General features: G+C 58.6%; 1 protein-coding gene across 1 annotated transcript; it reads right to left on the reverse strand.

Annotated features, from left to right (window-relative positions):
• Positions 1-5,727: 5,727 nt before the first annotated feature.
• IRX6 (iroquois homeobox 6) lies at positions 5,728-12,131 on the reverse strand (the record flags this gene model as incomplete). Its single annotated transcript, XM_082005640.1, is given in 11 exon segments — positions 5,728-6,103; positions 6,759-6,868; positions 7,527-7,739; positions 8,507-8,701; positions 8,703-8,718; positions 8,913-9,009; positions 9,224-9,727; positions 9,842-10,149; positions 10,408-10,517; positions 10,742-10,987; positions 12,087-12,131. Coding segments are annotated over 11 exon segments (2,220 nt in total).
• Between the last annotated feature and the right edge of the window lie 1,616 nt (positions 12,132-13,747).

The following is a 13,747-nucleotide window of genomic DNA, read 5'->3' on the forward strand; positions in this document are numbered from 1 at the left end:
CGGGTGCACGGCTGCTCTGGTTCCTCTGGAAAAGAAGATGGCTCTGAAACTGTTCCGGTTGTGGATGGGAGAAACTTTTTTCTCCATTTATTTGAGATGGAGACTGGAGCGCACACATCCTCACTAGCTAGGATTGGCTGAGATATGCCAATCTATTTAAGAAATTATGCAATAGTGGGCAGATGTTTGTGTTCTCCCACAGTGGTTATATGAGCTTTGTTTCCATAACAAATCAGGCCAAAAGTTTTATTCTGGAAAACAAAAACCAACGCATTCTGAAAACAAATGGTGTGCACAGAGTTTTCTCAGGGGAGAGGCTGAGGGAACTAACCATGCGACAGATGATATTCAAGATTCCTTCACAGGCTGCTGCACTCATGGCTGCCATAAGCAAAAATACAGACCTGAAGTGTATGTCTATGCAATGAAACTCTGGTGACATCCATACAGTAGTCAAGAAAAAAACCATTAGACTTCGTCACAGTTTTCCCAGGAGGGAAAAGCACTGCCTATCAATGAAGCTTAGAAAACTATAGTGCATAAAATTATAGCGCGACGAATTTCATAACTAGTAATTCAAGCAGTGCTGATTTTGTAATCACTGCTACAGGTTTGATTTATCAGCTGTATCAGCCTGACCTGACAGTTGGCAGCGAAGGGGCAGGGAGCAGCAAGCACTGCATTGTGCTCCACAGGGCATTCGGCGCGAAACTTGGGCATCTCTGTACAAAGAGAGCGTGTAGTTCTACAAAGAAGTGGGGAACACTGTGTCATTGCTATGTCCCGGTTCTCCTCAGCCAGGAGGAGATTTGTGAGTTATCTGTCATTTTAACTTTGCAAGTTAAACCAATCTTAATGCCATGCTGCATGGAGCTGGAGGTGGTGCAGCCCTCGGTTAGCCTCATGATTTGGGGTGAAAAGCGACCTGGAGAGCATCTTTGTTATTATCTTTTGGAGTTGTGCTCCAAGTACAATTGTCCCTGAGACTACACTCCCACGCTGTAATTACATCTGCTTCATTTACAGAATACCATGTAATAGATTTGTAGCCTAAGTTTTAAATGTGTATGAAGAGAAAATGAGGTTATATTATTGCTGTAATTGAGAGGAACTAGGACAAGTTTTATTGATTTCCTGCCACTGAATACTGAGTAAGCCAATATTTTATGGGAAAGTTCAGGGAGAAGAGTAATATATGTTACATTTCTGAAGTCCGGAGGATACTTGAAGAGTTTTACCAGCAATTGATTTTTCTACAGGTAAATTGTGATCCTTGATAGGCAGATGTGCCCCTGAATATAGTGTCTCCACTGTGATGCACTCGCTAAGGGTACGATGAAATGGAAGCAGAAGGTGTATCAGCTCTGCTCTGACAGGCAGTGAGAAACTGGCAATTCTGCAGAAGCTGTAGAAGCTACCTTGCCTTCAGCTAAAGCAGATACTACTGCATTATCTGCATTACTCTGAATGCTGAAGGTTCACAGAACTATTTAGAATATGAGTATCTGATTAAAAAAATTAGTAATTTGACACGTGTTTTAAGAAATTATTTCTCTTTATAGACACTACTTGGTCCTGGTCTGTGTAACTTTTACGTAGCATTGTTTTCTATCATTCCCTAATTATGCTATGTTTTTGTAAGTCTTTAGCTTTCTGTATCTCTGTGCAGTATCAGCTAAAGATTTAACAGTCCCACTTGATGTTCAGCGCTGGTAAATGCTGCTGAGCTCTTGAGCTGACAGGCCTTTGCGGAGAGGTCTGCGGGATGCCCCTGCTTGCACAGCTCTTGGAAGAATGAGCTCAGGTAGTTCGAGGAGGTGGCAGCTCTGTCTGCAACGATGATGTCCCTTCGCTGGGGCTCCTGTCCCGCGCTGCTGGGGGGACTCTGGGTGAGCGAGGGAGCTGGTCGCTGCGGCCTCGGAGGAAGCGGCAGGCGGGGAAGGAGCAGAAGGGTCTGACCCTGTGGATGAGACACCTTCTGCTTTCAGTTGTGCTGGTGCTTGTTTTTATAGGTGAATTAGGGGGAGAGATTTTCACACTGTTGGTTTTACATGCTCCTGATGATGTGTGTGCTGCAGAGTGCCACTGCTTCACATCGTGTAGTCACAGAGGTTATGGTATGTCAGGATTCAGTGCAAAAACACCTGCTTAATAGGAACCTGCTGATGTGACATACACAGTGTGGTTGCTGTATCCCTTTTCTTCTTTTAAATGGTAACATCACAGAAACACTTTGCTGATACTGAAGTTGCTGAAGTCAAAGTAGCAATGGCAGTGTAAAAGAGCTGAAAATACACGAGTCGGTGGTACCACCTTCCTGTCTGACAGCGGGGTTACTCTGCAGTGCTCTTGGCCTCTCTTTGGGAGGGAACAGGCAAATAAATGCCAAGGGGGTGGCTGGACAGCAGAACTGCTGCTGCTCTGGGAGAGTTTCGACACTTCATTTCTTAACAAGTATGGGATGTTTATGTTTTGGGTCTTTTCTTCATGCTGCAGTGATTCACGGAGACTCCTTCATTCATCTTGTCACTCCCGGAGTGCTTTGCGCCATTTCAGAATTACCTGCCTGTACATGCAAAGGAGGGATCTTGTAAATATAAAGCAGTGCCCTGAGAACAGCAGTGTCCCCGGCGTCAGTTGGGTAACGGTCAGGCAGTGCTACCCAGCCAGGGTGGTATCACATGTCTTGCAGGAGCAGTTACTTCTACTTCTCTTCCTCTGGGTACTTACTATTCAAGGGAAAATCAGCTGTCCTGACTTAGTCACTGCTGGTTTTGGATCATGGGCTCGCAGACTGGCTTGCTGCTGGTGCAGTGCTGCAGGAGAATTGTCCATTCTTAACATGATCGCAGCTCTGCTGCCAGTGACACTTCTCAAAAGAGCTTTGTTTGTCCTGTTATCCTGCACTTTTCACTCAGGGGAGCTGCTCCGCAGCTGCACCATCAGGGAGACTCATGCTCCACGCGCAGTATTGAGCACCAGGAAAGGTCTGCTACTGTGAACACTGCAAGAGAGCATTGGCAGGAAGGTCTGAGTGCTGCAGGCAGCGAGTTACCCTCCTGCAGTACGTGGAGCACTTGTTCTTGTACTGTCTGAGCATGGTCACCAGGTTGTCAGACCTCCCCAGAATAAATCGCAGCTGGTGGCTGCAGAGCTGGGAAGCACATGGTCAGATAAACAAGATTTAACTGGGAAGCATGAATCCCTGGCAGGGTGCTGACTGAGAGTTCCTCGTCGTATGATTCCTTGAGCACTTAACCTATTGCTTACCACTGCGCCTCATGTGGTTTGTGTAGAGAAAACCTGAGCCTGGTGATGTGGATGCTTGATTTTTGTGTCACGTGTAGTGAGCAACAGTGGGATCGGTTGTGGCAAACAAGGAGAACCAGTCGCTGTTTGTTTCTTAGGTGTTCAATAAATTTAAGACGTTCCATTAAGCAGATGGCATCTTTTGGATGTTGTACATTGATGATGTGTGTATTTAAGATTCAGAAGTGAATCCACTTGAACGAGGCATCCTGGTTTGGTGGAGGAGACTGTACTGTCAAAAATAATTTTTTGTTAAAAACTGGAGTTAAGTTTCACGTGTTTCACGTTTACTCCGGAGGCCAGTTTGTGTGGGCCTGTTTTTTTTTAAATGGCCCACGTGGCCGAGAGCACCTGCCCTTTACCAAGAAGGCTAACAGGTAATCATGCAAAGTCCCTTCTCTGCCACCCTGGGCAGTCAGGGTGGGGGGCTGACAGGTTCATCAGCCTGGCTGTCTTGTCTGGTAATGCAGAAATTCTCCCAAATACACCTCTCCGTGAATGAGCTGGTGCCATGGCATTAATTTGGGACTTGCCTGGCAAACTCACACAGCTGTGTTGTTTTAAAAAAAAAGAAAAAAAAAAAAGTATGGTTTTGCTGGTGTATATCCTGAGTCTCATGTATTTAAAGCATGTTTTAAAGATCTGTTTACCTTAATTTATTTTGTTAAGCTAAACTGGACAGGCACATGAGTGGGAAACACAGTGGCAATAGTAACTCCTGCCCCTCCCTCCTATATGCTGTAACCTTCCTCCTGATCTAAAAGCATTTTGTCTGCTCCTGTCACACTTCACACACCTGCGTTACCGCTCCCGTGGGATCAGAGCACCCAACCCAGCCATCTGGGGAGCTACCCCATGAATTTCAGCATACTACAGGTCCTGGGAGTATCTTTCCCATAAGACACCTTATTCTGGCTGAATGAAACCAAACATCAGAAAATCACATCTGAGTTAAACGGGAAATGATTTTGCTAATCCTTCTTAGCAAAACTGTGTCTACTCAAGAAAGTAAGTCTCATGTTAGGGTGTGCTTGCTGAGGAACAGGCTGCAAGCCTTGCGTGAATGTGCCTGAAGGAATTGCTCTTGGTCTCATTCGGTGTCAGCGGATCTGTAGGTGTCTACAGCAGAAGTCTCCCGTGTGTCCGTTCAGGCTCCGCTGCCCCACTTGCACTCCCAATCAGCAGTACTGAAAGCTGTCCCGATGAGAGGGAAAACCAGAGAGCAGTCGTCTTAGTTCTTAAACCCACACATACTAAGATTTAAGTGATTGTACACTACAATCAGTTAATTTATTACCCGGACACTGCATCAGGAAAGGCAGGTAACATCTAAAGCACTAAGAGGATGGAAAGGAAGAAAAGAAAATGAGAATCTTCTGCTAGGTTGTCTTGAGGTTTTCCCTTCAGGCCCTTCAGCACAGCAAACATCACTGCTGGGTTACTAAGGGCAGTGGGTAGTACACCTTGACGGCAGCAGAGCAGTGTATTAGGGTATTTTCTCTTCTTTAGATGAAAAGCCCAGCTTTTGGATTCAGGCTAAAAAAAAAAAAAAAAAAAGGTATTCATCCTGCTAAGTAGATTGAAAGAGAATCCAGATTAAATAAATCATTAAATTATTCCAGAATGTTATCCACCTGTTCTGGCCTGTAATTTATTTCCAGATGAACAGTAGGTAAAAACAAAACAAAACAAAACCAACAACACACACACAAAAAAAAGGCAATACAACGACAAAAATTATTTTTCCCTAGCAGATGCTTTGATCCTGACATGACACCTGGCCCGGAGTGCTGCTTGCACAGCTCTTGACATCATTTTGAACTCATTGCTCCAATCCATAACCTTGATAGCCACGTTGTGCTAAAACTGCTGCTGTAGCCACCTTTGAAGAGGGATCTCCAAGGGTTTTGCTGCTGCAAGGCCAGTAAAAATCATCCCTTTCATGTGGGATGGAAGGCCCGTAGGGGGAGAGGACATCTGTTTGAGGGGTCAGTGTAGTACCAACCAGCTCGGGGTGAGGTGGGGGTCCCCCACCATTTCGGTGTCAGGGCCGCTCTCCCGATGCGCTGGTGCGGGAATAGAGGAAGGCTTCCTGTCCCCCGCGTTCCCGAAAGGAGTGTTGTGCTTCGCAGGGCTGGGAAGCGCCCGGCTGGGTGGTTACTTGTGTTGTCACTTGTGTTGTCCCGACCGTCTCACGGCTTCTGAAGGCTTCCCCGTTGGCCGGGGGCGGGCGGGAGGTGGGGGGACGGCGAGGGCCGAGTGTCGCCCAGCGCTTCCTGACCGCCTCTCTTCTCTTCAACTGCCGCCGAAAGTCCGAGAGCCCCGTTTCAGCTCTGCCTGTGGCACGTTTAAACAGATTTTTCCCAGCTCGGCGGCCGGTTTCCAAACGAATTCTCCCGTTTGCCGAATGCAACAAAGCTAAGGCAGCACCCGGCGCCGCAGCCTGCCCGGGGAGAGAGGAGGGGGCAGATGCCCCTTACCCGAAGGCGTGCGGGGGTTGAGAGGCGGGCTGCGGGCTCTCGTTAACTCTGCCCTCCGCTTTCCGGGGCTGCCCCGGCCGCCCGTGGATCGGGCTGGAGAACTCGAGCCGCCGGCCACGGCCCGCCTCCGCCGGTACCCGAGGTCGGGCGCGGGGGTCACCGCGGGGGCGCGGGGGGGGGCCGGGGCCGCCGCGCCGTCTCGGCCGCACAAAGCCGCCTTTTCATCGCGGCCCCCTGCCTCCGCCGAGCCCCTAATTGTCTTTGACAAAACTTCATTAGCGAGCGCGGCGGCGGCGGCCCCGCGGTCGCGCTGCCTTTGAGCGGGCGCAGCGGAGTGTGCGCGGCCCTGCCGCCGTTCGTTCGTTACCCGCCGCCGCTCGTGAGCCGCCCGGCAACTGTGTTTTGGCACTCCTCACCCCGGCGGGGGACGCGTCCGCCGCGGCTGACGGCGGTGCGCTTCCGGGGCCGGGCGCGTCCCCGCGGGCTGAGGGACAGCGGCAGGGCCGGCGGGGGGCCTGCTCACCGGCGGGGGTCTGCCTTTGCGCGCCTGGCTTGTGCCCGGCCCGGGCGCGCTGAGGCGAGGGCCGCGCCGCGGGAGGGCTCGCAGCAGCCGGGGCGCTCGGCGCTGCCGCGGTCCCGCCGGCTTCACCTCCAGGAGCCGCCCCAGAGGAGCAGGAGTAGGCTCCGAGCTCCCCAACGAACGGTGGCCCGTAGAGCCGGGCTGCCCCCGCTCCGGCGGACAAGCCGACAAGCCGGGCTGCCTTGCCGGAGCTCTGCGGGCGGTGGAAAGCCCGGCTCGCAGCCCAGCCCAGCCAGAGGACGGTTCAGTATGTTTATCGTGGCAGCGGAGGTGCTGAACTTGTTCCTGTACTTCAGTTGTGTGCCCGGGCGCTCGCGGGCTCCGCTCCCAGTATTTAGTTCTCCAGCAGTCCCCGCTCTGGTTTTTAATCAAAACAGTATTCGGAATACGATTCCCGGAGATTATATTTTGAGAGATTTGCGATACGTAACTTGCCGGTGTGACAGATTGCAGGGGAGTCCCGGGCGGGCGGGATAATCTGCATCTCGCTCGCTTGACCCTTAAAAGGGGAGTAAAAGTAGTAAATAAAAAGTCTGAAGACTCCCCAGAGGTTACCTTCCTGCCCGCCTTCTAAGACCCCGGCGCCTGCACCCGGCTCATTAACCACCCCCGGGAGCCGCCGCGGACCGGGGCCGCGGGGCAGAGCCAACAGCTCGGGGAGCTCTGGGCCGCGGGGGCCATGTAGTCTTCGTCCCTCGTGCGCAGTCCAGGAGGCCGCTGGAAGCAGCTGCCTCCCCGGGAGCCTCCTCCAAAGCCGGCGGGCAAACGGCGCCCGAGGGAGCCGGGCTCCCGGGCGCGCTGGGCGGAAGCGGCCGGGACACGGCGAGGAGCCCGGCCGCTGCGGACACGCGTGGGGAACTTGCGCTTTGTGCCCAGGGCAGTTAATACCACCACCTGTCCCCGCCGGTGGGAGAGGAGGGGAGGAAATGTCGCCTTGCAAGAACCTTTCGAAAGGTCCTAATACTCTTTATTACAAGTCCTAATCCTTCAAATCCGACTTCAAATAATGTTTATCTTTTCGCAGCTTAATTTCCCCAGCTCTAAGCTGCGGCCTCTGCCCCGCCGCTTGCCCAGGGCTGCTCCGGAGCGCGGGAAAGCCCCGGGGCCCGCCGTCTGCTCCCGGCGGCGCCCAGCCCCTCTCCCGGCCGCCCCGTTACCTGCGGGCCCTCGTGTACCGTTCCCCGTTCCCGCCTTGGCCCCTGCAAAGCCGCCTTTGGCAGCTGCACCGCAGCCCGGCTCTGCTCCGCGCCCCAGCAGCCCCCGCCGCCTCTCCCTGCGCTGCCGGGCAACTTCTCCTTTCCGCTGCCAGCTGCTTCTCCGGTCACAAACCAGAGGACTCCCATCTCTGCAGCCCCACTTGTTTTAGTAGCCTTTGGTAAACACATAGAAGTCTACTCGATATTCAAGATTGATTTCCCTGATTTATTAAGGCAGAATTCATTGGACTCTATTGACCACAAATGACTTCACGTAAATGTTGACCCCAGTGAACTTGGAAATAGCAGGTATCGGGTTGATCTACGGATGACCTCTTAATTACCACAGTTATTAATTTAAATTATTGCCACTGCTTCTAGAGACAGGAACAAAGAACTATTCTTCCCTCATCCCTGCTTGGTTTATTAGTCTGAACACAAAGTGTTTGATGACACTTTTAATTAAACAGAAAGAATGCAGAGATACGGTTTCCCTTTCTTTCTCGTCTGTCCTGTAAAGTGCAGCACTGCTCTTTTCACTGACTGACGGCGGTGACCCACTAACAACGTCCTACTTCGCCGCCCGGTCGCCGCTCGCTGCCCCGGGGTGCCGGGGCCGCTCCGCTCCACCCAGGCTGCGACGGCTGCTGGCTGGAGAGCTGCGGGGTCAGGGGGCGGCCCCGCGGCGTTCAGCCCATCCGCGTTCATTAGAGACTCTGAAAAATACTTTCAGCGGGACCTATGTACAGCGACGGGGAATAAACAGCCCGGCGTCACCTGCACCGCCCTCCTCCTCCGCCTCTTCGGGCGCGCAGCGACCGCACCTTGGCGGAGCAGGGCGCCGAGGGCGGGCAGCAGGCTCGGCAGGAAAAGGAAAAACCAGCCACGACCCGGGGAAGACAGAGAAAAAGATTAATTTTTGGGGACACACACACACACACGCTAACGAGGGGTGTGGGGCCAGTCCCGCGGGCGCGGCCGCTCCGCCCCCCGGCCCCACGTGGGCGGCACGTTGTGCCCGGCCGGGCTGGGCCGGCGGGCGAGGCCTGCGGGCCGGGGTCCCGCCGGGCTGGGGTGCTGCCGGGGCTTCTAGCCGAGCACCTCGCTGCAGCCGGGGCCCCGTCGCCAGCGCTCGGGGAAGGGGCGGGCGGCCCTGCGGGAAGGAGAAGCAGTTGGTGAGAGGTTCCCGCGCGGGCTCCGGTGCTCGCCGCGCCCCGCCTGCCCTCCCCGCACCCGGATGGGGGGGGGGGACGGGACGGGGACGGCTGCGGTGTCCCGGGACCGAGCGGGCGGGGTTGCCGCTTCGTGCGAGGTCGGGGCCGGCTGCCGGCCCGTCACCTACCTCACCTCCGCAGCACCGGCCGGAACGCCGTCCGCAGCCTGTCCAGGCAGCTCCCGCCCAGCTCGGCGCCTCCCGCGCCGCCCTTGGCGCCCCGCACGAAGCCTGCACAGACATAAGCGGCTCGCCGTGGGCCCGGCCCGGCCGCCCTCCCCTGCCCGCTCGCCTCCGGCGGGGAAGACTCGGCCTCTGTAGCGCCCGACACCCGGGCACGGCTCAACCCGGGGTGGGTCAGCCCGAAAGCGGGCTCACGCCGCGCCCTGTGTCCCGGCCCGGCCCGCGGCCCTCCCCGTCTCCGCGGCCCCACCGCCGCGGGTACCTTCGCCCGCCGCCGCGTACTGGCACGGCTCCCCCAGGCCGCGGTGGGACGCGCAGCTCCGCGGGAGCGGCTGCAGGTGGAAAGCGGGGGTCCGGAAGGCCTTGGCGGGCAGGGGCGGCTCCCCCACCGCGCCGCCGCTCCCCTCCGCGCCGCGGCCCTCGGGGCTGCCCCTGCGGGCCGCGCTGGCCCCGGCGGTGCGCGCCAGCGACCAGATGCGCGGCTTCTCCGCGGGCGCGTAGGGCGGCGGCGGGCCGGGCAGGGCCACGGGGGCGAAGTCCGCGGCGGGGGCCCTGGCGCAGGGAAAGGCGCGGAAGGGGCCGGGCAGGCCGCAGTCGCTCCGTGGAGCCTCGGGCAGCGCCGCGACCAGGCTGGGGGCTTCCTGCAGGGAGCTGGCCCGGCCCTTCTCCGGCTTCCCCGCCTCCGCCTCCTCCTCCTCCTCCTCCTGCTCCAGGTCGTCCAGGTCGCTGAGCCGCAGCTCCTTGTCCTCCTTGCAGCTCTGCTGCTCTGCGGGGCGCAGGGAGCGGCAGGCCGTCAGCGCGGGGGGGGGGGGGAGCGGGGCCCGCACTCGGCCGCCACTTCGGGCTCCTTCCAGGCGCCCGACCCGCCCCTCCCGCCTACCTCTGCCCTCTCTCTCCGCGCCGTATTCCTCCTCTTCCCGCCCGGTTTCTTCTTTTCTCTCTTCCCCCGCTTTGTTCTTGGGAGACCAGGTCATTTTGTTTTCTTTCTTGAGCCTCCGTCGGGCGTTAGCAAACCAAGTGGACACTTGCGTCAGGGTCATTTTGGTGATAATGGCCAGCATGATTTTCTCTCCTTTGGTGGGGTAGGGGTTTTTGCGGTGCTCGTACAACCAGGTCTTCAAGGTGCTCGTCGTCTCCCGCGTTGCATTTTTGCGTCTGGCCGAACCACTGAAATCCACCGTCCCGTACCTGCCGGGAGATGGTTAGGAGACCGGGGGGGGGGAGGGGGGCGCGGCGGGGGCCCCCGCCGGCCCCGCCGCAGGCCGGTGTGGCCCTGCCTATCTGCCTGTTTGCCCCTGCCTGCCCTTGCCCGTCTGCCGTCGCCGCCGAGGTCTGATTTTAGCTGACGGGGACGCCCCGTTCACAAACGTTTGTCGGGTCGGAGCCCCCCCGCTTGCCGTCGGCCGCCGCCTGGCCGGGGGAATAGCGCCGGCGGAGGGGTTTTACCTGTCGTACTGGTACTGCCCCAAGGAATGGTCGTAGGAGTAGTAGGCAGCGGGCTGCGCGATCCCCGAGTGCAGCGTGCCGGCGCTCTCCTTCATCTCATACTGGGGGTTCTGCAAGGGAACCGGCGGCGCTTGGCGTTGAGCCGGGGGGAGCCCCGCCGCCCCCCGCGTCCCCGCCGGCTCCCTTCGCTCCTCGCCCTCCCCCCGCCCCCCGACGGGACGGCGCCGGTCCCGCGCCCCGCGGCGGCCCCCGCCCCGCCACCGATCGCGAACTTTGCCGCCCGTTGTCCCCCGGCCCCCCCCCCCCCCGGTGCGCCGCGCGGGCGCGCACTCACCAGCGCGGAGTAGAGCGCGGCGGGCTCGGCGCTGCAGGGCAGGTAGCTGCCGTAGCCCTGCCCGGCGGCGTAGGGCGCAGCGTACATGCCCAGCGCCGCATGGAGCTCGGCGCGGCCGGGCGCCAACAGCCGGCTCTCGTACGGGCCGCAGCAGAGCGAGGCGGCGGCCGGCGCCGGGGAGGCATCCGGCGCGGAGCGGGGGGCGGCCTCGCAGCAGGTCGTGCTGGGGCTGGCGGGCACGAAGAACTGCGGAGAGGAGGGGAGAGAGCGGGGCGGCGGCGGGTGACTGTCGAGGCAGCCCCATCGGGGGGGAATGGGAAAGCGCGTGTATGTGCGGGGGGGGGCGAGGAGGGGGGTAGGGAACCCGGGCTGAAGCGACTAATCATAGAAACCGGGAAGCGCGGGGAATGGGAAGCGGGAGCCCTTGGGAAGGGGGCACCATTAACCAAAGCAGACAAAACTTTAAGGAAAGAACTGTTCTCGAAAATGGCAAAGATCCGTACGGCCCCTTCGCTCCCGCCCGGTCCGTTCGCATCGATTTAAAGGCAAGAAGTTGCGATTACAGTTAATTTGACAACAGACAAAGCAGTAAATATGTCAGCTAACGCAATCGAAGGCATTTGATTTCAGTTAAGTTCAAGGGGACAGCTAACTTCCCAAGCGAGGGAGGCACATCTTGCAGTGATTACGGTGTATAAATAATTCTACCCAAATAAATCGTGACTCGAGGTACTAAAGAGGGACGACTTGGTGAATATAGGGTGCCTGGGTGGGGGTGGGGGGTTCGCCTTCGGAAATCATAGCGGGGGGGGGAACCCCAACCTCCCGACGGATCCTAATAAAACACAGGGCAAGGACCGACCCGGGGAGGAAGGGTGGAGAAAACGGCACAGCCCGCTTCCGCAGGAATGCTACTGAAATCCCGAGCCCGCCGAGCGGGGCTCCCCTGGCCCGCGCCCTCTCCGCGGGTGCCCGCGGGCAGCGCCCGGCGCAGCGCGGCCGCTCCACGGGGCGGCTCCGCGGGCCGGGATACCGGTCGCCGCCGGGACTGATGTATTTATTTGTTTGTTGCGCTTAAAAGTGAACGGTGGAGGAGGGGAGGGAGAGGGAGAATCGCCGGTTTCCTAAACGCCTTTGCTGTGCACGCTGAGAGTTACTTGTTTAAGCCTAACACAACACAAACGAGACATAAACACACACGCACATTTTTTAAAAAAAGGCTCCAGATGTGCCCTTTTAAAAAAAGACTCTAAGGGAAAGGGAAGAAAAAAAGGGAGGGGGAACAAGACATCTGGACAGCAGCAGCAGAATCTGAACAAAAGTGAGTGCTGCTCACTCGCCTTACCTGTGAAGTGGTGCTGTAGGGGTATCCGAACTGAGAGAAGGACATAGTTGCTCCTTATTTTTGGACCATAGGCAATATTTTCCCCCCAAGATCGATTGTAACTAAACCCTGCTTCAAGATGCACCTTCTGACACACACATTTCCACGTATGGCTTTTTTTTTTCTCAATTATAGATGATTGCACTTAAGAAAAGCAGCCAGACATCTGGGGGGGGGGGAGGTTGGTGCCTGGATTAAAAAAATAGGCTACCCCCCACTTCCCATCGCTCTTCATAAATATGTTTGTATAGAGAGTTTAGAAAGCCACCCCACATGTAGCGAGAGTTTAAGTGCAAAGGGGCTTTTTCAAAGAGGGGGGAAAATCACGTAGGGCTTGCAAGATAGGGAGCTTGCTTGTATTATTTTCTGCTCTATAGGTCTTTAGCGTTCATCGGTGGGCGAGGAGCGGGGTGACGTCACGGCCCTGCCGGCAGGAGCAGGCAGCGGCGGGCAGGAGCAGGCAGCGCCCCGCGCCCGGTGGCAGCAGTTGTTTCGCGGTGGTTTGGTGCTGTGCCGCGGCGGGTCTCTGTCCCCATCTCTTTTTTAAACACAATCCCAACTGGGGTGGAGAATGAAAGGGGGAGAAGTCACAGCACCCACCGGTGCCGCCCCGGAGAGCGGCGTGCACAAGTGCCCTGTGCGGGGGCAGCGGCGGGGCCGGGAACGCTCGGGGCCGGGGCGGCCCCCGGCCCTTGCCGCTGCCCTCAGGCCCCGCCGCACGGCACCGCTGATGCAACCGAGCCGGTCCGTTATGCGCCCCCCGCCGCCCTGGGCTCCCCGGCGTGGAGCGGCGGTCCGGGGTGCGGAGCGGGGTCAGGCCCGAGCGGGAGCCGGCCGCAGGGCAGCCCGGAGCGGGGCACCCGCCCTTCGCTCGCAGCCCCGAAATGGCCCCAGCGGGCGGCGAGGCCGTGGCGGGTCAGCGGAGGGCGGACGCCTGCCTGCAGCCCGGCCTGCCCGTTACCGCGACGGCGTAATTGCACCAATTAGCGACTGGAAGTGCCCTTGTTTAAGCAGCGACTTACATACTGCGAACTTGCTTTTGAGGCCAGATCCTGGGGAGGCAAGTGGGGATTCCCCCCCCCTGCGGCGGGGCTCCCGGGCCCGGCCGGGCGCGATGTCCTGCCGGTGGCGATTGGAAGAAAAACCCAACCCAACCAAGCCCCAAACCGGCGTTCGCCGGCGCGGCGGCGCTTATCGCGGGCAGGCCGGGGCCGTACCCCCCGGCCCCGGCCCCGCTCCGCCGCTGGCCGCCGCCCGCTCCCCGACGGGTGGCGCTGCCGAGCCGCGCGCGGGGGCGGCCCGGGGCGCTGCCCGCTGCGGCCGGGCCCCGGCTCAGCGCCGGCGGAGAGCGGCTCGGGGCTGGCAGCGGCCCTTCGCCGGAGCAGGGCGCTCCCGGGGCTTCGCCGTGGCCGTGGGGCCGAGAGCCGAGCGGGCTGTCTGCGCCGTCGGGGCAGCTGAGCGCCGGCCGCTGCCCGCCGGGCCCGGGAGGGGAGGGGTGCGCGGCGCCCGAGCCATGCCCGCCCCGCCGGGGTGAGCGGGTGGCCCGGAGCTCCGGGCCGGGCGTGACAGCCCTCCAGCATCGCCCGTAGCCCGGCGAGAAGGAGCGCTCAGGCGGCGTGAAG

The sequence above is a fragment of the Phaethon aethereus genome (genome assembly GCF_964289735.1).
Source record: "Phaethon aethereus genome assembly, chromosome: 13".
Classification (NCBI taxonomy): domain Eukaryota; kingdom Metazoa; phylum Chordata; class Aves; order Phaethontiformes; family Phaethontidae; genus Phaethon; species Phaethon aethereus.